Source organism: Cucumis sativus, chromosome 3, assembly GCF_000004075.3.
Source record: "Cucumis sativus cultivar 9930 chromosome 3, Cucumber_9930_V3, whole genome shotgun sequence".
In the NCBI taxonomy this organism is placed as follows: Eukaryota; Viridiplantae; Streptophyta; class Magnoliopsida; order Cucurbitales; family Cucurbitaceae; genus Cucumis; species Cucumis sativus.
Window position 1 is genome coordinate 10,788,372 of NC_026657.2, and position 22,826 is coordinate 10,811,197.

Here is a 22,826-nt window from a genome sequence, read left to right on the forward strand (position 1 = left end):
TATGCTTGGGGATTATCCAGTCTAGAATTCTAATCTAGAGTAGAAAATAATTAGGTTCAATGATAGTAGTAAACACTGAGTTTGTCAAATGAGTAGAAGTGGCATTTAAATGATGGAAAAGATTTCTCATACAAACAATGGAATTCAGGTCATTGGATTTTAAAAAAGTTGCAATTTGCCAACAAACTAAAAGAATGCTGCAACATGAGTAAGAGAAGCTAAACATCATTCTTTCACTAGAGAAATCAAATTGTTTTAGACTCGTGAATATGATGAGACTTTATAGTTCTCGTTGCTCAAAAACATCAGGAACAGCAACCCGGTAGGGCTTACTAACTGCCTTGCTTCCAAAAAGGTTCATCCTTTCAAGTTAATTCTCCAATCTTCTGAAAACTGAATATCTCCAGTTGTGTTTCCTTCCCTTTAAGCTCACAATCTCAACTTCTTTTTGGGTTTTCCCCCAACGCCACACTCGGAGTCCTCAACAATCTGCAGTGTGCAATCTCAACATAAGGAAAAATGGAGGCAACACTCATCAGATTATATAGAGCTTGAAGAAGGGGGATTTCAACCTTTTGCCTTTTATTCTTCTTATTCTTATTTTTCTTCTTCTTGTTCTTCTTCTTTTGTTTCTTAGGCTCAGAATTCATAGATTCCCCTTCATCAAAAGAAGCCTGAATCATCATCATTCATCAGTCAAATTGTTAATACAATGATGATTAATACATTAGATTCACGAATTCTGAATAGAACTAACCTCAGGGTCATCAAATGTGTCCACATGCCGGATATTTGTACCACCTGATAAAAACATCATCATCATCATCATATATATATAGAGAGAGAGATAGAGAAGAAAAACAAACATACCAAACTTTGATTTGATTAGACTAGTTAATTCTATTCCGTATCCAACGCATTCACGATCTCAACAAAGAAAAATAGAAATACAAAAAGGTGGGAGAAAATACGAACTGGAATGAACAGAGGCTTTGGCATTACGAACAGCAAGGTCCAAAATCTGAGGATTAATAGAAGAGAGAGCATTAGGATCTTGGTTCAATTTCCGGTGAAGAAACTTAGCGAGAGCCGCGGCTTTGTTGGTTTTCAATGGTCCACCTGGATGAGCCAACCTTTGAACAGAAACCCCATTGGTTAGAAGAGAAAACCCTAGATACCCAAATAGATGAAGAAGAAGAAGAAGAAGAAAGAAACCTTGGGTGAGATCGAGAAGAAGTGGATTGCGATGGGAGAGGAGCGAACTTGCTTCCGCGTAAAGCTCGTCTTTCTTCTTCGGTAAGATCTTCCATCACCATTGGCTATGGATTTTCTCTATTTTTTGTTTTTTTTGTTTTTTCCAAATTCTTTCAGAAATTTGAATTCTGTTCCCTTTTTGCTTTGTGCAGATCTCACGACATCGCCCGTCGCTTCCTTTCTTCTCTTTGGGGGATGAGAAAGCAAAGTCGTTTTGTCGTCCCGTTGGAGGGAGGAGCTCCACGTGAACGACGTGTCGAACCACTAAATACCTTTTTCTTTTTCTCTAACATAGTTTTTTAAAATAAAAAAAATAAAAAAAATAAAAAAAATGGTTTTCAAATATAACCAAATGAATCCCAAAGAGATTTGAGAATGAATCATAAAGCAGTTTCTGTGAGGAATTTAGGGATAGCTGAAAATAAACATTGAAAAATGAGTGAAAAGAATGAGTAAAAATGGGGTATTAAATGAATATAATTAATTGTGGGTTGTGAGCCCAATAGTAGTTAATATGTATAACACAAATTGGTTGGTTGAATAGTTGCTGGGAATCATCCTAATTCCTATGCATGAGAAGATGCTCCCACTTTGATCTCTTTTGTTTCCTAAATTATTAATTTTCTGGGTGGGTACACCCCTTATGGCACTATCCCATCCATCCACATCCATAATAACAACAATAATAATAATAATTGTTGTTATATTTTCAAATACAGAATAAATAGTTGCATACAAAAGAAAATATATTTTGAAAGATAACGCAGATATAGTCGTAGAAGTACTAATAATAACAATAATAATGATATTCCACAAACAACGGTTGAAGAAAAGTAAATGAAAACAAGATGTCAATACACAACTTTTTTTCTATTATACTTTACTATCTAACCTAAATAATACTTTTTTCTTTTTATTTTCTAGTTGCTTTTGGTCTATGAGTTCTAAAATTAAAATGGATTTTTTTACTCTCGAGCTTTATTAATAAACCCGCCCCACCAGTCTCTAGTCAAGGAGTTTGAAGAAATAGGTTTAGAAGGTCTTAAAGATATTTTATGTTTGATTTTCAAAAATAATTATATGAAATTTTAAAATTTTGAAAAATAGTTTTGAAAAGGACATAATTTTTAAAAGTTATTATTCTAATTTAAAATGTCGTATAATTATTTAAAGTAAAAGTCTAAAGTTATAAGAGAAGCCTTTTAAACTTATTTTTAAAAAGTTAGATCAAATGAGTTTAATCTTATAAGTGGAGAGACTAAAAAGACCTATTTTCAAAGCTTACGAACAATTCATCCAAATCAATAAACTAAAAAGATATCTTTTGTTTGTAAAGAGAGATTTTAATATTTATGATTGACTTGAAAAACAGAAGAAGATAAAAGAGCAAATATGATAGAGTGACACACATGGACGGATCTATTAAGGGGCTAGGGGTACGTGCCTTCCTTCAAATTCTCGGTTTTTGTATTTTAATAGTAGTTTTGAAGTGTCAAATTACAATATATATTAAATAATGTGTCATTTCTTACTATATTCTGCCTTTGATATAGTGGATGTGGCCCCCTTTAAAATTTGAAGGAGTTCAAATCTCATCTATTCCAATTTTTGTTGTTGTTAATAGTGTTCCCTACATATGATTTCTGGATACGCCACTGATAACACATACAACTAAACTTCAACCGTGGAAGACCCAATTAAAAATAACAATACTTGTGGAGGGACGGGAGGAGTTTCACTTTCAGTACCCAGTCTTCTCAGAAGGAAAATCTTGCGGTAACAGCAAAAGGGATCACATGGAATTAATGTCAATGACGAGAGAAGCTAATCATGTTAGCTAGGGAGGAAATAAAGCACCTATGTGAAGTGGATATGTCATGTTGTGCTTTGCAACTCATATTCATATTATTTCAATCTTCCAAACAGAAGTTAATATATGGAAGTTAGGAAAATTAATGTGCAAAATATGGAGTTGAATAGTGTTATTATAGAAGTTGAGTTGCTAACACACTAATATATGGAGTTGGTAGGCCAGAAGACAAGACAGAGAATATGAAGGCAATAGGAAAAAGGATGTAAAGTAAGAAATATTCTAAGAATGAGGAAGAATCTAATGCCATAAATAGGAGGAGTATGATGTAAGAAATTTTTGCATCATGGAGGCCACTTTGAATCTCCCCAACTGGAAATAGTAGAAAATATGGATTTTTAAAATCAACCATATGTTTGAAGTTTAAAAATATCTGCCCTTCCTCTCAACTTTTAACTTTGAAATTTTGATTAACTTAGAGTTTAATATAGTTTTACTTAGCTCAAAACTTATTAATACCAAAATAACACTGGATTTAAAGTGAGTATCTGGGGTGTTCACGCAAACCGAAGAAATTTAACTATCTCCTTTTAAAGTCAAACTGAGCCAAATTGAAAACTCAATGAAACTGAGAAATTTTGAATACGAAATATCAGTTTGGCTTCACATTCGAAAACCAAATTTGAAATTGAACTACTATATGTATATTTAAAAATGAGTAAAACCGATTCTAAAACTAGATCGTTTTAATTTTGAAGAACAAAACTGTATTTAAAACGAACCATTTTTTTTTTGTTTAACTATTTTTAAAATACCAAAACTGAATTTCAAACCGAACCCGTATAAATATCGTCATTTAAAACAGTAAATCAGTTCAGTTTAACGAAACCGGATCATTTTCACTACTAATGAATATAACTATCAGTAAAAAGTGTAAAATTTTGAAACCCCACCTAACCGAAACTATCAAAAATTGGATAGTATGTTTTCTTTTTTCACTTTGTATTAAATACAAGGGTAAAAATTGATGAGGAAAACGACAGAATCATGTAATTTTCTGCTGAAGTTGGAATATGTCAGCTTCCTTTTAAATGCAAAAAAGAAGAGAGAATCTCAGGGAGTTTTTCTATCAGAACAAATAGTGGATTTCAAGCAGCAGTGAGTGGAAGAGGGGACATGTTCTGTTGCTATGTTCTACAATTATTTCATAACATACAAGACACTGAAAAAGTAATTCAAAGGAAACCACAGAGAGTTGAAGGGTTTAGGGTTTGGAAGAAAGTCATGTACACAGTACCTGTAAGGAAAGGCTGCCTTTGGATGGAGAGGACCCCCCACCCCCTGTGGAGCACCAGAATACACCAAATTTCTATCAGGATGCCTTTGATAAATAGGTTGGACCCCTCTAAGGGAGCACCAAACTATACCCACATTTCTGTAAATGCACACCAACCCTACAACCAATTTGAACTTAAATGTATTATAATAAAATATATAGTGGAAAATGCCAACAAAGTGGTTTCATTTTAGCTTGGTAATATACATAATTAGGACATCTTATATGAAGATCTTTTGGATGTACTAGTAAGTAAAGCTTACTACGAAAAAGGCTTATCCCTAAAGTAGACAATATTAATTCAACTTGAAGCTAATGTACATAGTTCAAATTTAGCTTATAAATTTTTATCTTACTTTTAGAAGTAATGATAATAATTCCTATCCAACGAAAACATAAACTTATCTGAAGTACATAAACCCAAAGGATGTTTAGATAGTTTCAGTAATATAATATCATATCCATGAATGCCTTTACCCTCCATAGATATTTTCATTGAAGAGTTAAAAGAATGAAAGAAGTGAAAGTTTGATTGACAGCTAAAAATTAAAAGTTTTGCTGGGAGTTGGGAGAAGTGGAAAGAGGTGGAAGGCAAAAGCAAAAGCAAAAGATGATTAATGACAACACTAAGATGGATGGGGGTAGCACACACAAGATCTGAGGACACCAAATATCAAATAGGAAACCAGAATCTAATATGGCCCCTAGTCCCTACTAACTGCTTCTTCTTCTCATTGAGAATTGAGAAATGAGAAATGCCACTTGAGACAATTTGTCAATGTGGACCAAAGTAGGTTTCTCATAAATATATCAAATACCTCATCATTTAATCATCTATCATTTTCAATTTTACCTTCAACCAACGCATGTTTACAAAGTTAGAATCCACCTCCAACTTTACGCTCTTTATAATATATATTCATTGAAGAAAAAAACTTTTAAAATTTTTGGTTATCAAACGTAAGTGTGTTTGGTTGCTCATGGAAAATGTTATTAGAATTTATGAAAATAAATTAGAGATATTTAATTTAATATTATAATTGCAGTAGATTAATTAATCAAACTTTAAATATCATCCAATAATAAAAATTATTTAATTAATTAAGAATTGACAATAATTTTAGTTATAAACATTTGAAAATTGAGTAATTTATACTTAAGTTTAAACAATTAATATAATTTTAAAAATATTTAATGAAGTTATATTAATTATAATTTAATACATAAATATTTTTATAATTAATTAAGTTTGTCAGTAGTCTTAATTTTAATTAAATAATATAAAAATATATTTTCAATAATCAATATATTATATAAAAAAATAAATGAAATAACAAAAAGGTTTTTTTTTATAAAAAAAAGTACTATTTACCCAATAAAAAATGTCAAAAATAGTAAATTTAACAAAAATATAGTAAAATTTTTTGTTTCTATCAATAACAAACATTGATATACTTCTATCAGCGACATTGCATCTAAATATTTCAATTTGTTTTGCTATTTTTAAAAATGTCCTTAAAAGACCATACCAAATTCATTACACTCGATTTTTATATGGGGTCTAAATATTTTGTCAATTTCTCTATTTTTTATAATTCTTAATAAAAAAATATGCCAACAATAAGAAAACACAAAATTGAAAAAAGGTAGAAAAAGTATTTAAAAAATGAGATTTTTTACTAAAAAATATTTAAACATGGAAAAAACTCACTCACAATAAAAAATACCAAAAATGTCCTTATTGACACATGTAATATATTTGACTATACGATCGTTTAAGTTTATATTCAGTCATTAGATTTGATCGTATCCAAATGTAAACGATTTTCTTTCAAAAATTCTTTGATACACACACTATCGTTTGTATTTGGGCATACGATCGTTTAGATTTGCGTACTCAAATCTAAACGATTTTTTTAAAAATATTTTTTTGTACATAATCATTTAGATTTTATACGTTTATATTTGATACACGGTCTTGAAAAACCAAATAACAGTTTGAAAAAAAAGTTTCATATTTGATATAAGATTTTGAACCAAATAACCGTTTAAAATTTTTTAAAACAAATTCTAAAAAAAGAAAGAGAAAAATACAAAAGAATGACAAAGCTAAAATATTTTTAAAAAATAACTCACTTGATTGTCTTTTTTATTTTATTATACGGTCGTAAATATTATGGTATTTTGTTATAAAGGTGAAAGTTTTCATAAAATAATGGTTCCAAATATGGGATTTTAACGAACTCTTCCGTTTGCATGGCTAAACAAATCACTTCTTTTGTTTTAGGTAATTTTAGGTAACATATGAAAAAATTTCCATAAATAAATCATATGTTTTAGGTAAATTTTCTATAAATAATAATATGTTTTAGGTAACATATGAAAAATTTTCCAGAAATAAATAATATGTTTTAGATAACATATTAAAAATTGTCCATAAACAAATAATATGTTTTAGGTAGCATATTAAAGAATTTCATAATAAATACCTGGAAAAATGGCATTTTCGGAAAGAGCCAAAACCTTCTAACAAACACCAATTTTAATCCATTCTCCCTCAAAACCCCCAACCAAGCAGGTCATTAAATGTTAATTTTATTGATATAGTTAAGACATGTAAACATGTCATGAGAAGAAATAGACTTTTTTCTTACGTGTAGCTTCAAAGTGACACATATTTATCTGTTCTAACTACTCTAGTAAAACAATAATTTACTGATGCATCAACTTTTTGTTGGTAAAATTTAAACAAAAAGGCCCTAAAGAGGTTTTTGAGAATCACCTAAAAGTGTAAAGACCATTCGGTATATTTCCCCTTTATCAAATTCCATTGCTTCATGCTATATCCCATTTTCCACCGCCACCAACAAAAAGGGAAAAAAAATTCAAAGAGTAAAGCTAGATTTCATTTCAGCAAAGATGGAAGAAAAAAAGTTAGGAAAGCACTTGTCTTTTGTTGGCTTAATTCATACCTCGTTCTTTCATCAACTAGGTATATAATATTCTCACATGGATGAACTTTGAATATACCCAATCTGACCACTGCTGAGGCCTGGAATTAGAACAAAAAGACTTTAAACCGTATGATATAATCTACTTCAAAATTCAGTTAGTAACTCAACGCATAATTCATCGCTCAATATTCAGTCAGTAACTCACCACATAATTCATCATAGAAAAGTGAATGGTATTTCCTCAGTCACATCCTGATTCTTGTACAATTCGAAAGGGAGCTTTACAATATATTCCATTTCGCGTTCCCCTTTCAGCCGTAGAAAATGGTAAGAGAATCTGGGTTTTAGTTTCATGGCATGCAAAAGCTAAACCACTTGATGATTTATTACCTACTCGTATAATCATGTTACAGGCAGAAAGTTACTCCAGTAAACTGTGTCACATTCATCAAATAAAATGATGTCTCCAATTATTATTTATTAACTTGAAAAAATACACCAAGTCTTGAATATACTTTTCAGTTGGCCAAAGTTATTTTTTAGAAACAAATACATTTTTTACGCTTCAGTCAAGAAAATTACATTTTTATCTTCTAGTTTTTTAGTTTACTTTTATTTTTGGTCTATAGGTAACTAACTGAAAATTAACGCAAATAACTTGGTGGCATTTGCAAAAATCCCTCAGTAAACGTACGTGTAAGATCTCAATTTGCATGCTTGGAAGAGATGGAATGAACATAAGAGGGGGGAAATATCAAAAGAGGTAGGAAATATAAAATCCACGCCTCAGACTGGATTGAGGTCAATTTGATCAGTTTCGATCGGTAAAGTTATAGGCTTAAAATAAAATCAAATATGCCAAGGCTTAAATAACTCACAGGAAAAAAGATATAACCTAATACAAGTCTCAAATAACGAACCTCAAAACATTGACAAAGAAAAATAAAACAATGCATCAAAATTAAGGCTTGAGTAACTTTCACGAAAAAGATATATACAAGTGAAACTCACGTGTCAAATAATGCCCCAAATTCAATGTCCCCACGAACTGTAATATATTTCAGAAATAATAATAATAATAAAAAGAAATAGTGCTTCAAGTAGCTCTGAATGCATGCTTGGGCAGCACTATAAATACAGGGTCATCTCAGGGTAGAGATACTTGCATTCCAAGAGTTTCAACCTTCATCTAAGCTCATTTCTTTCTTAAGAACCCTGTTTCTAACTCTCCACTCTCTATGGCTCCAGGACCTATTTCTCCAATCAAGCAAGGGCACATTCAAGATGTGCAAGAACTCAGAAAGTTTGAGCCTAACATTATTCCCGAGAGATTTATCAGGGACATACAAGAGAGACCAGCACCAGCAACACCTTTAATCTCATCCTCTGACATTCCCACTATTGATTTATCCAAGCTTCTAAAGGGAAACAGAGATGAACTTCTGCAGCTAGCCACTGCCTGCGAGGAATGGGGATTTTTTCAGGTAAAAAACTGATTGTTTATTTCCTTTTCAGCAGCTTAAGGTAGGCCGTGAAGACTAATGCCTTGGTTTTCTATTAGGTAATCAATCACGGAATCGCTCTGAACCTACTAGAAAATATAGAGGGGCAGGCAATGGAATTCTTCAGGCTACCTTTGGAAGAGAAACAAAAGTACGCAATGGCACCAGGGACAGTTCAAGGATATGGGCAAGCATTTGTGTTCTCAGAGCACCAAAAACTGGATTGGTGTAACATGTTCGCTCTAGGAATTACACCCGAATATTTAAGGAACCCTCTATTATGGCCAAACAAGCCAGCTAACTTCAGGTTGTTGTTCATGTTTTTCTTTTTCCAATACTGTCACCATTGCATTATCCATCCAGTAGCTTACAATTATGCTCCTTTTCTTTTGCAGCAATACTGTGGAGATTTACTCAAAAGAAGTAAGAAAGCTTTGCAAGAATCTATTGAAGTACATAGCTTTAAGCCTTGGTCTAAAAGAGGACCTATTTGAAGAAGCGTTTGGGGCGGCCGTGCAGGCAGTAAGGATGAATTACTATCCACCGTGTTCAAGACCTGATCTTGTTTTGGGGTTGAGTCCACACTCCGATGGAAGTGCTTTAACTGTTTTGCAGCAAGGAAAGGGATGCTCAGTTGGGCTCCAAATCCTTAAAGATGACAAGTGGGTTCCTGTTCAACCGATCCCAAATGCACTTGTGATCAACATTGGCGATACAATGGAGGTAAAAATGAAACTTTGTCTAATACTAGAAATGGTTATCTATCTCATAATGGAGACTTAACCTCCTTTCTCATTGTTACATGTATGCAGGTTGTTACAAATGGCAGGTACAAATCCGTCGAGCACAGAGCTGTGACTCACAAACACACTGACCGACTTTCCCTCGTCACATTTTATGCTCCTAGCTATGACATAGAGCTTGGTCCAATGCCAGAATTCGTGGACAAAAACAATCCATGCAAGTATAGAAGATACAATCATGGAGAATACAGCAAGCACTATGTAGCGAACAAGTTACAGGGAAAGAGAACCCTGGAGTTTGCTAAGATTCCAATAAAAAACTGATGCTAAAGCATTCACAAACTTTCCCACCAAGGGATACCAATGCCAGGCACTTTATAGAATTTAGCACAGCGATACTGTGACGTTGGCAATAAGGGGAAAAAAATATCGGTCAACATGCATAATGTACATCATGTCTTTAATTATTTCTCAATTTAAATGGATTGTCTATCACAGTTAACTCTTACCTAGTTAAGCTTCGTAATTTTTGACAATTTGGTTTCTGGGGCCTCTAAGATTTGACGCTTCTCTTGTCAAGTCATGTTTGTCTTTGGGGATTTCAATCAAATAGCAGCTGTACTTGGAAGAAAACAAGAGTGACACAACGTAGATGTCCCTTTTTAACTACATACGAGAAGATACATGTGGGAACCAACAACATAATATCCCCACTAGATTGTTTAAAACCACAAAAGGAGTTAATGGACGAGACCTCCATGACTATTATTTTAGCAAGAGAACGTCCGGGTGGTGACCAAAAAAGAGCTCATAAAATATGAATATATTCACATCAAGCGCTTCGACAGATGCACAAACCATATCAATAGTTTTCTTTTTGTTCCTAATGTTTTATTTAGTTCTGAGTGCTAAGAACAAGTAGTCCACAAAGCAAAGCATGATGATACCGAATATAATAATGGCTTGAATAAACAAATCAAATATCCCGTGTAATAATGGCTCCATACTGACCCACCATGAAACTTGGCAAATTAGTAAAACAGTTTTTCATCCACCACTAGTTAAAATCAGAGTGCCAATGCAAGTAGTGGCTCCATTAGTTAGAAAAGGTTCCGAGTTGCAAAGACCAACACATCTGATGCAATGTCTTGGTAGAAATGGAAGAATATAGCCCATTAGGAATTTGTGAGTTTAATATCCTGAGGACTTTGTTGGACAAGGATACAGAATCAACAAACTTTTTAATCCGTGATTCTAAATCTCACTCAAGGGAGGAAAGAAAAAACCCTTACTGACGTAGAAAAGTCCTATGCTTCGAGATTAATCTCGTTGGAAGTAAATACACCGCCGCTCTTTTTTTTGGTCGGTACACAACAGATGGACAGAAAATAGAATTTGGAAGCCGAACAATAGGTGAAGAAATTGAAAGATAGGGATTATTTATCTCCATTTTTCAACTTTAAAACTTTACTTTTGATAGCTATGCAAATGGATTAGGAATAACTAGACAGAAGAAAACGATTAGTGTTTCGAAGATTGATTATCAAATAATACAATCAAGAAAGATGACTTTAAATTAATTCTAAAATATAATTGTTGCTAACCAGCAAAATAAGTAGGACTAATTATCTTTATTGGTAAGAAATTTTAAAAATTTACAAAATCTAACTTTTAATAAACGAGAAGATTTCTCTTGTAGGCTTGTAACTTAACATATTATGAAAGGCTTCCCCGAGTAACAATAATGGTGGAAAGGTCCAGGTGGTGAACAGAGTGCATGCTGTCATGTTCACATTGGTAGCGCCACCAAACGAATGCAAGCAGTCATAGTCACTCGATAAAAGCAATTAAGAAATGATTGCAGTAGAAGAATTCTTTATCCTATACCCATTTACCATCTAAATTCATTAGCAATCTCAACTAAAAGATTGCTAAATTCATCACAGGCATCAGCTGATTGCTAAAATAATCATGGAAGCAAACACTTGTTAATTACTCCAAATTCTAAATCAATGGTCAATCATAGATTCGATATTTATAAACGTTTTATCATATATGTGTGTGTATATATATATATTGAGTTAACTATTGACTTAAAAGTTGATAATCGCTTGTACCAGGTAATTAGAACATAATATTTCCAGGTGGTATATTCCTCTTTCATGATACAGGAATAAAAAGTTTTACAGTTAGAAAATGATATAAAACCTCCAAACGGAGGAAGACAGATCATGAAAGGGAACCATAGAATCATCGGAATGTGGCCGTAATTATTGTGCGTGAAAAAGGACCAGAACCCACTAAGAAACGATCCAATGCTCACACGAAGGAAGTCCTTTTCTTTTTTAATATCTCTAATTTCCACCGGTAATAGTGGAAGCGTCAAATAGGAACTCTATAAAGGAAACATGATCTCAGCACAAGGGCCCCAAAATCCCACCCTCAGGAAACTTTTAATAAGTTGCATTAGTCAAACATGATTATTTCAATGATTGATTGATTTTATAATATAAATTTCACAAGAAAAATTAAAAAGATGCAAGATGCAAGATGCAAGATGCGAGATGCGAGATATTATTTGTCTAATTGATATTGGATACCTTGTGATTTGGGAATCTGAAGAGGACCGTCAATTTTGCTTCACTAACTTCATCATTTCTTTCTTCCACTACTCCGTAGAATTGAAATTCCTTACATTTCGTAAGCTCCCTATATGCTATGTACATTAACATTCCCCTTTTCTTTCATATCGAAGCCCGACCATTACTGTTCATTCATACTTCACAAAATAAGAAAAGAGTTTCATGTGCGAAAATTAACAACCGAACAAACCTCACCTCACAGACTGTATTATCAGGAGTTAATGCGGCATCGTTTAGGCCAAATGTTCCATCATTGCCTGAAGAATTCGAAGAAATTTCAATATGAAATAGGGAAATTCATCCAAGCATTGTAAATTTTACTTTAAATTGTATGTATTTCGACGATTGTCCCATTGTTCATGATTATCGATTACTATTTTCCATAGTGAGTGAGAGAGAGAGAGATCGCACCTTTGGCGCCAAAAGAATTCTGAAAATCGATGCAATCAACGGAACAAAACCGGGGAAATTGTTCGTTACAATAGTTGATCTAATTGCGCCACCACCGAAACTTATTGAAAATTAAACTTTTTTTCAATGCTATTGATTGGTTTGGTTTTGCTGTTGAAATCTTTCCCATTCTATAAAATTTTCAAAAAAAAATTGTGATCATTCCGAATCATAAAACAAAACTTAACTAATTTCTCAAATCCTTCTCAAAATCCTACTTATCTCTCTCAAATCTCATATAAAATTTACACAATTCTTTAAAATTTGTGTTTTAATTTAAAAGTCCTTTAGATTCCAAATCCTAAATTGCAAATGGCATCCAAATCACCACAAAAAAATCCCACCAAAATAACATTCTATATTTTTGGGTGTTTTTGGGTGAAATCTAGGTTGTATTTACTATAATTTGATTTCGTTAAGCTTTTTCGGAGAATTTTCGGATAAGTTTAACAACGAGATTCTATATACTTTAAAACTTATCCGATCTTTTATAAATTTTGATTTTTCTCAAAATTTAAAAGGTTGTATCAATTTGAAAAAGACAAGATTTAACGTAAGAGTTACATAAAGAAGTTACTAAATATCCATAGTGAGAATAAGCAAAACAATAAAAGAAGATAATTTTTTTTTAACTAAATCTCAATATCGAAAAATGGCTCGTTTTTGTTTTTTTATAGTTAAATCTTGTTAATTCTGACAAATTTTCATGCAACCATCCAAAGGAGCAGAAAACTCATTGAGCTAAGGAATAAAATAAAGTTGATGGACCAATGGAGTGAAATGAGGTAGGTGAATCAAATCTCTTATCTCGAGATTGAGTTGTGCTTATTTTGACGATGAAGTTGCATTTCGATTTTATCGAATGGAACTTGAACTATTGATTTAATTTTAATTTATGCTAATTTATCAACTAACTATTTTAACATATATAGTTCTCAAAATTCATTACTTCAACCAAAAAATTATTAGCTCTTATGTTAATTTATTTTGAACATTTAATTCATGGTTAAATTGATACATCTAGCAAGTTTATGAGTAAACATTGATTTCCCCCCTTAAATTTATAACTAAATTCAAACCTAATTGAGTGTCTTAACCAAATTGAAACCATAACATAACTGAAAGGGAAATTAGACTTGGAAAAAGAATAATGGTATTAACATTAATAATAAATGAAAAAAAGCAAAAAAAAAAAAACAAGTGTTCATCTAAAGACAATATACATAGATTGGGACATATCAGCTGATGAACAAATTATTCATTGATCAATTGGCATTGGAAATTATTCTCTCTACTTACCAATTAACAGCCAGTTTCAACATTGGGGATTCAGATTTTCCATCATTGTCTAATCATATATCTCAACTTAATGTAGATGTAGCAAGCGGATCTGTACCACCATCTCTATCTCCATTGCCATTGTAGGATTCCTTTCAACCTATTTTCTAGTTGTAAAAATCGTTAAGTTTTTATATTTTGATGAAGGTCAGATCATGCTAGATACCTAAACAAGGTTGGGTTGTCAGTGTCTCTTTCCAGATAGTCTCGGGCGATTAGATCTTCGATACGTTTTTTTATTATCTTAAAGTCAGGCTGCAAATTCACAATATTTCTTTTTAGAATCTCAAAGTTAAAAAGCAGATTAAGAAAAAAAGTACTGACATGAAAGTGTTTGAGAGAAACCTTGAACATGCGACTGAGTTGCTCAACGCACTCTAGCACCAACTGTTGGTGACTCAAAACTTTCCGACTCTTCATAATACGGACAATTGATGCATCGATAGCATAACGTCTGTCTTTGTCAACATCTTTAATTACCTTCTTCTTATCATCCACAGGTGGAAGAGGGATCTGCACAAAGGAATATCAAAACACTGCCATTAACAAGAAGAATTATAGTTAGCATCAGAGTGCATGAAAAAATTGTGAAGCATTAGAACCTTGATCCTCCTCATTTTGTCTGTAAACTTCAAGTTGAATGTGAAGTGATCCGTTGGCGAGATAGTTTTAGTATTTGGCTCCTTGTTAAGAATCTTATATTTGGCGCACGACAGGGAATGGAGTAGTCTCACTATATCTTCATCGCCCAAATTTAATTGTGTCTTAATTTCAGAGTAACAAAGTTGTTCAAAGATATTAAACAGCAGCAGGACAGAAGCCTAAAAACAAACAAAAGAGAGTACCATATAAATCACCATTAAGGACTTGGCAGTAGAACAAACTTCCACTTCTCCAAAACAAGAGGGGGCGATATTAAAACCTGATAAGTAGTCACAATTAGTTCGATAGTTTTTGATTCGAACTTTCCGTTGATGTTACAGGTACCCAGAGAATAAATCCATGTTAGCTTCTTGTGATTTTCTTTAATGTGATAAAATCCTTTGAAAGACTCAACGCAGTTAACCTGAAGTTGAGAGAAAAGAAAAGTTAAAAGATACAAGTTTCCATCAAGTTGTTTAGGCTGTACATGGTTAAACTCGAAATGAGATTAATCTGTGCCTACCATCTCGGCTGGGAGGTTGAGATCAAAGGACTTATAACTAGGCCAATACCCAGTAGTTAGAACAGTAACTGTCAAGTCGATGCCAGGATGTGCTTGTGGATTATTGCAAAGATACTCCTCAAAGTTAGATTGGTTCTCCCTTGCCATAGCCAAATCTTTTACCTAAGGGAATCCAAAACAATCACACTTGTAAATGTTTTCATAACATCAAGCACTTCAAATTACAAACAAACATTTCGCTTACCATGCCCTCCATCTTTGAGGTGAACTGACCACCACATTGCTGTTTCAGTTTAGTCAGAATACTTCTCTCATGGTCGTCATTGGCACTCTTGTCAAAAAGAAGTCGCCTTGCGAGCTTTTTCCTGCAAAAGGTTATGGAATTTATCATCATCATTTCATTTTTCATAATTTACGGTTTAACCTTATAAACAAATTAATTGGAGAATCTAGAGAGTTACCGATAAAATTCGGCAAAAAGATCTTTATCACTGATGTAAGCAAGCAGCTTCACTACCTGCCAAGAGAGAAGGGTTTAAATTTGTAATGATAACATTCTCCAGAAATCACAAGGGGCAAGGCGGATGGAACAAAATATAGGAAAAGAGAATGAACCTTTTCAAGAGTCTCCTCAATTGCTTCATCACTCAGTTTCTCACTTCCACCTTTCTTAAGAATGTTATCACAAAATGTTGAGAGTAACTCTGCACTTGAACTTCCAGCAACACTCTTGTTGCAAAAGACCTCAAAAGCCTCCTTGAGAGCCTAAATAGATACACATATATTTTGATTAATAATTTAAATCCTAATAGTTCTACTTCTATACCATAATATCTTTTTCTAGAAACCTCATCCTGGTTTTTAAGACCAGTTTATGTGGTACTCATACTTTGCAAATGGTAATAGACTAGTAAAAAGGAACGCACCTTGTGGAAAAGTGTATGATTTTGGAAACAGTTGTCCACGTATGCCATATATTTATCATGTAGCACCATCACTTTTCTTATGAACACCTAAAATAAGAATCATAGTTTTAGGTCGTTATGTGATACATACTTACAAATATCTATCGATATATATATATTATTGAAAGAAACAAAAAGAAAAATACACATATATACGTGAAAACCCTAGTGTAGGGATGCCCATGGTGGAGACTTTTCTTATTATTTACTTATGAAACACAAAGAAGCAAGGGAGAGAATTAATATGCAACAAGAGCCTTAACAAAAAAAGAAAGAACAACTAGGGAAAAGCAATTTACATAAATAACCTTGGGCTTTCAACACACACCAAACCCATAAACTCTAACACTCCCCCTCAAGTTGGAGCGTACATATCAATAAGACCCAACTTGCTAATATAGAAATCAAAACTTAGTTTGAGAAGTTCTTGGGTGAGAATATCAGCAACTTGTTAAGGGTTGCATATGCTACCATTGTCTAGTCTTTTTTAATAAAGTGTCCACATATTTAGTTTTGTCATGTTGGCCTAGATTACTGGACTATTTCAAAGGTGTTATCTCTAGAGAGCACAATATCATCAACATAGACGATCAACACAACAATCTTCCCAGACTTAGAGACCTTTGTAAGCAAAGTGTGATAAAAGTGTTCCTGTTTATACCCTTGGGACTTAAAAAAGGTGGTAAACCTGTCAAACCATGCTCTCGGCGACTGTTTCAATCCATACAAGTATTTCTTAAGCTTGCACACATGATGGTCAAACTGGCTTTCAAAGCCAGGAGGGGGACTCATATAGACTTCTTCCAAATCTTCATTTAAGAATGCGTTCTTAACATCAAGCTGACAGAAGCCAATCTTTGTTTAGTGCAACAAATAGAATGAACCTAACGGTATTTAACTTTGCAACAGGAGAAAACGTCACAGAATAGTCGACCCCATACGTTTTCTTAAATCCTATTCCAACTAACCCTACCACGTGCCTTTCTAGAGTTCCATCTACTTTGTACTTGAAAGTAAACACCCACTTACATCCTGCAGTTTTATGCTCCTTAGGAAGAGCACAGAGCTCCCAAGTCTTGCTCTTCTCAAGGGCTCTCATCTCTTCCATGAGAGCAGCTTTCCACACAAAACACTCTAAGACAATGTGAATATTCTTATGCATAGTGGTGGAGTCAAGATTGGATGTAAAGGTTTTGAACTGGGGTGATAGGTTATTGTCCTGGTACCTTTCCTCAGTGCAATATAAATGTCAATAGGCAAAACATACTCATCAAGATTACCAGAATGATCTTGTTTAGCCTCAACACCTTCAGTTTCTACCATGACCTCAATCTCATCAAAACGGCCCCCTTTTCACCCCTATATCGAACCTGTAATTCTCACCCATTTTATTATTAACATATGAGTTAATAGATTCAGTCATATATTGATCTCGTGATGGTTCAAATTCTTAGACCGAAGTTGGTTGAGCAGTAGGGGATCCAACTTCCTTTCTGATATTCCTCCTATAATCGGTTATCCAGGGAACTTGGTTGGTTGGTAGGTTTGTGTCACGAGGAACAAGGTCAAGTAAGGTTATGAGAGTAGGAGTAGTAGACTCTAAAGGAAACACACAGTTAGGCTCTTCACTTACACTCTCCCCCTGAAGCAATCTAACAGAAAAGAAAGGAAGATCCTCAAGAAAAGTGACAACTGACATCCATGGAGATAAAGTACTTACGAGAAGAAGGATGGAAACATTTATATCCCCGTTGATGAAGAGAATACCCAACAAACACACAGACCAAAGCCCGATGGGTGAACTTGACCTGGTTAGGGCCATGACGATGAACGTAGGCCGTGCACCCAAACACACAATGGGGAACCTCAGGAATGAGACAAGTAGAAGGGTAAGTGCAGTAAGAACAACATCCCCACATATAGGAGGGAAGGGAAGTAGACAACAAAAGATAGTGGGCTACTTCCATAAGGTGACGGTTTTTTCGTTCGAAAACCACATTTTGTTGGGGGATGTATGCACAAGAACTTTGGTGGACAATCCCTTTGGAGGGCAGAAACTCGTTAAGGGTATGATTTTGAAACTCACGACCGCTATCACTTCGTAGAATTGCAATCTTGGCATTGAATTGTGTTTCTACGATGTGATCAAAGTCTCGAAAAATGGAGGTGACCTCGAATTTCTCAGAAGACTCTACAGTAAAATAATTTACATAAAAACCCTGGGCTTGACACACCAGGCCCATAAATGCTAACATATATATATTTATATAAAGAGAGAGAGAGAGATAGAGAGAGTGCATAAGAAGATTACCTGTTCCTGCAAGTCAACGGCATCCTTTTTCTCAGCCTACAAAGAAGGAAAAAGCTGCCCTCAGTTCTAGCCAAAATAACTTCACAAGATTGACGTTTGTAGCTCAGGTAAATGTCCACCTTTTTTTAATCAAAAAACCAATTTTCATTGAGATAGAACTCAACTAAATGTTCATGAAAAGTACAGCTTAATCATAAAATCAACGCTGCAGACTAGAGTATATTAAACCTGTCCAAAGCACACACGGTCCCTAATTATGAGAACGACAAGAACTGTTACAACACACAATTCACTTATACATGGCACCGAGTTTAATTTGAATGCATGAATATTTGAAACCGAGCTCTGCAATTCATAAAGCTATTAATAAGGAAACCCATTTTCTTATCAAGTATTAGGCCACTTAGTGTTATTAAATTATACAGCTTTCATTTTATTACTTCTTAGCCCAGGTGCAAGACCGAGAGCAAGACATGTCAATATATCTATCTAAAACTAGAAACTTCCAAATGATATTAGCTATGCCTATAACACATTGGAAAATCTCCAAAAGAAGAAAATAATTTGTGAATGTAACACCAAGACACCCAAACTATCAATTTATATCAGAATGCAAAATAGAAAGAGAGAACTTGAAGAATAAAGGAAAATAATCCATCCAATTTAAAATAGGAAGAGAAACTATCAATCACATCTCTAACTTTCTGAAAAGCGGAAAGCAGAAACCTTTCTGCTTGAAAAGAAATTTTCTTGGGAGATAATATATATATGCTTTACTAAAAACTTCAGCAGTGACTGCACCTAGATGTAACTATTACAAACCTACCCACCTTAATTATTATTGATTAACTGTCAAGAGTCCATTGGTCAATGATTAATCAAAAAGGCAACTCTTTAATTTATCTAATGGTAATGCATGAATAAACAACATACAATGGATGATGACAAACCTTTTTGTTGCTTGCTGCATCTTCTGCCTGTTTGACCAAGGCAGTCCCCTGAGCAGTAACATGCTGAATGATGGAAATTTAAAGATCACATTAGAGCTAAGAAAGGTAGATAAAATAAGAGCAAAGAATTCTAATCGTCTCAATTGGAAAACAAGGCAAAGTGGAAGTGGTTAAATCATTAACCTGCTTAAATGTATTCGAAACTGGCTCTAGGCCCCTAGGAATTTTAGAGAACAGTCTGAACATTCTTGATAAGTCATCCACCTAGAAGATATCCGATAAACACCAAAGAAGAAGATATAAGTTCACTTTTCAGAAATTGTCAACCATATTCTTGGAAATCAAATATATTAAATTTTGCAAGTACCTTGTCATCTCTAAGCAATGCATGACATCCAGAATGCTCCTTTTCAAGCAGTTGGGTACAATACGCAGATAACAGTTCATGTTGAGCTTTCTAGAAAGAGAAAGAGGAACGTATCAACTATATACCTGAGGATGATCGAGATCAAAGAAGAATGAAAAAGAATAGTACAAAAGCACTAAGAAGACATAACAAACCTCAAGAAGTTTAGATTCACTGCTTGAGTGCAAATAATGTGAAACTCTGTCTTTCTCACGCCTTAGACAATCCTCAGCCTAGAATGTTCAATAAAATGAATTTAGGCTACCAGAAAAATAAATCGCAGTCATCTACAACACTAAGAGCAGAATAAAGGGAAGTACTTTCAACATATAATCAGGACAAGAGTCTTCGAGAATCCAGTTTGAAGCCTTTCGAGAGTAATAAGCAGCAGTGTCTTTGAGCATGGCTACTTCAAAGTCATTTTCATAGCAATCCATTTCCCCCATCCCAATCTCCACAAATATATCTAAGGCATTCTTTAACAGAGCTCGGTCAATTTGCTCTCCTTCACGCTCTTTATCGATCTGATAGGAGAAAATTTAGTTACGAATTGCAAAGCTTAAAAGATAGTGCAGAAAATAAAAGGGCATCAAGTTAATATACCAGTGATATAACAGCATCTCTAACTTTTGCATTCAACTCCCTGTAAACCTAAACCAACACAAATGTCAATACATATTCTATTGCAATGACTGGCAAATTTATTAATTAGCAAGTTTCACAAGTATAAAGAACAGATTTTAGCCAAGCGAAGGGCCAAGAATATAAAATGCTAAGAAAAACCCAGCACAATGTTTGGTCGTAACTAGTTCCATACCAGATCACGAAAACAGGTCAGCCCAACAGTATGAAGAGATGGAAGTGACCTTCGAGCAATAAAGTAGCGATCAAGATAATAGAAGAAACGAGAAAGCCACCTAACCATCACTTTGTGGTTTGCCCATCTTTCCACAAGCTCTCTCAACAAGAACTCGTCATGCTTATCCCTCAAAGATGGCAATACCTGAAAAGAAAGTTCAATTGTGAGCAAGTGAAACAGATAACCTGCACCCCAGAAAAACTAGAACCTGACCATGAAATTTTTTCACATGAAGGATAGCTCATGAGACGGAAATAATCCATGAACCTAGGACTATCAACCCAATGTCATAAATGTGTGACCATACAACACAAGTACAAATATTGTGAAGCTAGGACTAAAAATACATCGCCAAGTGAAAAATGTTTAAGACAATAAACGCACTTCAGCTTCAAGCATACCAAATTTAATGGTGAATTTGGACCATTCACAACACTAGCATGAAACCGACAAGAAGAGAATTAAAGACACTTAACCATTTATATCAGAAGAAAAACAAAAGTCAGAAAAACCAATATATGAACTAATATTTCTTACTGATGAAATTATATACTCTTCAAATGATTCGCGGTACTTATCGTACAACTGGTGAGAGTAGTCATTAGGAAACCTTTGAGTACACATGTTATAGATGGTCCTGTAGACATAATAGATATCATAAGTTGGATTCATCGTCTCCATCAAAACTCCCCCCCACCCTTCAAAGGTATCAATTAAATAAATATACATATAAAAGGAAAACCATTAATAGCAGGCAATTTAGAAGAATTTGTACGTGTAGAGCATCATGTAATCTTCCGAGCTGAACTGTGGCTCTGGCAGTCCCTCAAGAATGTTCTTCAATTTTGTAATTCCCTTTTGCATGAAGTCCCATCCTTGTTCCAGATCAATAGAGTTTTGTTCACTCATTGTTGTATGACTAGCAAACTCAAATTACTCAATGCTGATATCAAAAGTTCTGCAAATTGAGACCATAAAATTCACAATCAGATAACGAACAACACTGTAAACACAAACCACAAACAACTGTTTCATATACCCAATTCGAAACTATAATTCAAGCTTCAAAGTAACAACTCATCATTAACATTAATGAATCACAAATTTCAATCTCACTCCCCTTCCACTACTCATCCATAACTAAAACGACCCATTCAAAAACTGAATTACACCACTCCAAAACAATCCCAACGAAACAAAAAATACATTCCCATGATTCAGAAATTTGCAAAGAACAATCAAAAGAACAAGGAGAGAAAGGTTTAATGCAAACCAAAAAAAAAAACGAGAAGTAAAACCTGTAGCTAGCGATTGAAAAACAGAAGCGCGCAAACAAAAAATCCGATGAGCGTTGATGGGATTGAGTTGCAAAGTGCTAACAATGATTTTGGAAAGAAAAAAATGGGTTTTGCATACGAAAACTGATAATTACTTTAAAAAAAAAAAAAAGAGAGAGAGAGAGAGAGAGAATAAGGGTTTTAAAAGAAAATTGAAATCTTTCTATAATCATAGTTAATAATTAACTGAAAATTTCAAGTAAAAGAATGATTGGGGTGTTCTTAATTGTTTTTAAAAATTGTATTGGGTTGAGATTAGCATGTAAGTTTAGAAATTAGTAAATGAAAAACATACTTTAGAAGTGGTGTGGCACTTAAGGTAGTTCTTAATTCTTCAGGACCTGGGAAGGAGTTGTTCTTGAGACTAAATTGTGAGTTTGTTGAATTGAATTTTAACACTAACCGCTTGACCATTGATTTCCCTTTTTATTTAAAATCATAGTAGGTCAAGTATATTGCCTTAAATAATTATAATAATTTAGAATGTATTTTTATTTCTTGTAATTACTTGAAATTTTACCTTTACCATTTTATATAAATATTTCTAAAGTACATTTTTTTTAAAATAGTAAAATAAATAAATTATTATAAATATTAATGTAATAATGTAGATGTGCATTAGTGTGCTTGATAATCGTAGTCACATTTCTTCTTATTAATCATCCAACACTATGTCATATGTATGTAAAAGACTTACTCTTAGTAGTCATATAATTTGTTTCATACTTGTTAAATTGGCTAGGTTTGTAATTATGAGTGTATGACCCACATTTAAGAGAATTTCATGAGAGAGAAAATGGAAAT

The 22,826-nt window shown here is 33.6% G+C and overlaps 3 protein-coding genes and 1 long non-coding RNA gene across 8 annotated transcripts; 1 reads left to right on the plus strand and 3 right to left on the minus strand.

The window, feature by feature from the left end:
- Positions 1 to 80: 80 nt before the first annotated feature.
- LOC101221899 (hypothetical protein) lies at positions 81 to 1,571 on the minus strand. Of its 2 annotated transcripts, XM_004134153.3 has the most exons (5): positions 1,216 to 1,547; positions 976 to 1,133; positions 758 to 801; positions 573 to 674; positions 81 to 489 (listed from the first exon to the last, which is right to left on the minus strand). In XM_004134153.3, exons 1-5 carry the CDS (start codon positions 1,314 to 1,316, stop codon positions 430 to 432), a joined length of 465 nt encoding a protein of 154 aa, XP_004134201.1. In that variant the 5' UTR covers positions 1,317 to 1,547; the 3' UTR covers positions 81 to 429. The 2 variants fall into 2 exon arrangements, with proteins under 2 accessions (XP_004134201.1, XP_031739377.1); XM_031883517.1 differs by having other exon boundaries at positions 81 to 674; positions 1,216 to 1,571.
- A 5,408-nt stretch (positions 1,572 to 6,979) lies between these two features.
- LOC105434841 lies at positions 6,980 to 12,869 on the minus strand. 2 transcript variants are annotated; one of them, XR_004215664.1, is made up of 6 exons: positions 12,653 to 12,869; positions 12,437 to 12,498; positions 12,200 to 12,365; positions 7,560 to 7,662; positions 7,373 to 7,452; positions 6,980 to 7,240 (listed from the first exon to the last, which is right to left on the minus strand). It is a non-coding gene; the product is annotated as an uncharacterized LOC105434841 (long non-coding RNA). The 2 variants fall into 2 exon arrangements; XR_968938.2 differs by having other exon boundaries at positions 6,980 to 7,452; positions 12,653 to 12,867.
- LOC101209505 (protein SRG1) lies at positions 8,516 to 10,135 on the plus strand. Its single transcript, XM_004134433.3, has 4 exons — positions 8,516 to 8,838; positions 8,916 to 9,163; positions 9,252 to 9,579; positions 9,669 to 10,135. The coding sequence occupies exons 1-4, from the start codon at positions 8,593 to 8,595 to the stop codon at positions 9,921 to 9,923; spliced, it is 1,077 nt and encodes a 358-aa protein (XP_004134481.1). The 5' UTR covers positions 8,516 to 8,592; the 3' UTR covers positions 9,924 to 10,135.
- A 1,025-nt stretch (positions 12,870 to 13,894) lies between the features above and the next one.
- LOC101222136 (cullin-1) lies at positions 13,895 to 22,437 on the minus strand. Of its 3 annotated transcripts, none has more exons than XM_031883407.1 (20): positions 22,318 to 22,437; positions 21,461 to 21,643; positions 21,223 to 21,322; positions 20,644 to 20,829; positions 20,430 to 20,477; positions 20,147 to 20,350; positions 19,982 to 20,059; positions 19,788 to 19,877; positions 19,604 to 19,684; positions 19,421 to 19,483; positions 18,471 to 18,506; positions 16,121 to 16,207; positions 15,810 to 15,959; positions 15,656 to 15,711; positions 15,439 to 15,559; positions 15,195 to 15,356; positions 14,952 to 15,095; positions 14,632 to 14,850; positions 14,375 to 14,542; positions 13,895 to 14,284 (listed from the first exon to the last, which is right to left on the minus strand). In XM_031883407.1, exons 2-20 carry the CDS (start codon positions 21,592 to 21,594, stop codon positions 14,183 to 14,185), a joined length of 2,229 nt encoding a protein of 742 aa, XP_031739267.1. In that variant the 5' UTR covers positions 21,595 to 21,643; positions 22,318 to 22,437; the 3' UTR covers positions 13,895 to 14,182. The 3 variants fall into 3 exon arrangements, 2 of the variants coding, with proteins under 2 accessions (XP_031739267.1, XP_011651047.1); XM_011652745.2 differs by lacking the exon at positions 22,318 to 22,437 and adding an exon at positions 21,984 to 22,141; XR_004215605.1 differs by lacking the exons at positions 13,895 to 14,284; positions 14,375 to 14,542; positions 14,632 to 14,850; ... (3 more) ...; positions 15,656 to 15,711; positions 22,318 to 22,437 and adding an exon at positions 21,984 to 22,142 and having other exon boundaries at positions 15,897 to 15,959; positions 18,471 to 18,589.
- Positions 22,438 to 22,826: the final 389 nt, after the last annotated feature.

Excerpts from the sequence above, each read along its gene's own strand:
- LOC101221899 (XM_031883517.1), bottom strand. The coding sequence starts at position 1,316 with ATGGTGATGGAAGATCTTACCGAAGAAGAAAGACGAGCTTTACGCGGA. Across the intron at positions 802-975 it reads CAAAGCCTCTGTTCATTCCA|GTGGTACAAATATCCGGCAT; the intron begins GTTCGTATTTTC and ends TGTTTTTATCAG. Across the intron at positions 675-757 it reads ACACATTTGATGACCCTGAG|GCTTCTTTTGATGAAGGGGA; the intron begins GTTAGTTCTATT and ends ATGATGATTCAG.
- LOC101209505 (XM_004134433.3), top strand. The coding sequence starts at position 8,593 with ATGGCTCCAGGACCTATTTCTCCAATCAAGCAAGGGCACATTCAAGAT. Across the intron at positions 8,839-8,915 it reads AGGAATGGGGATTTTTTCAG|GTAATCAATCACGGAATCGC; the intron begins GTAAAAAACTGA and ends GTTTTCTATTAG. Across the intron at positions 9,580-9,668 it reads ACATTGGCGATACAATGGAG|GTTGTTACAAATGGCAGGTA; the intron begins GTAAAAATGAAA and ends ACATGTATGCAG.
- LOC101222136 (XM_031883407.1), bottom strand. The coding sequence starts at position 21,594 with ATGAGTGAACAAAACTCTATTGATCTGGAACAAGGATGGGACTTCATG. Across the intron at positions 20,830-21,222 it reads AAGAGTATATAATTTCATCA|GTATTGCCATCTTTGAGGGA; the intron begins GTAAGAAATATT and ends CTTTCTTTTCAG. Across the intron at positions 20,351-20,429 it reads GAGATGCTGTTATATCACTG|ATCGATAAAGAGCGTGAAGG; the intron begins GTATATTAACTT and ends TTCTCCTATCAG.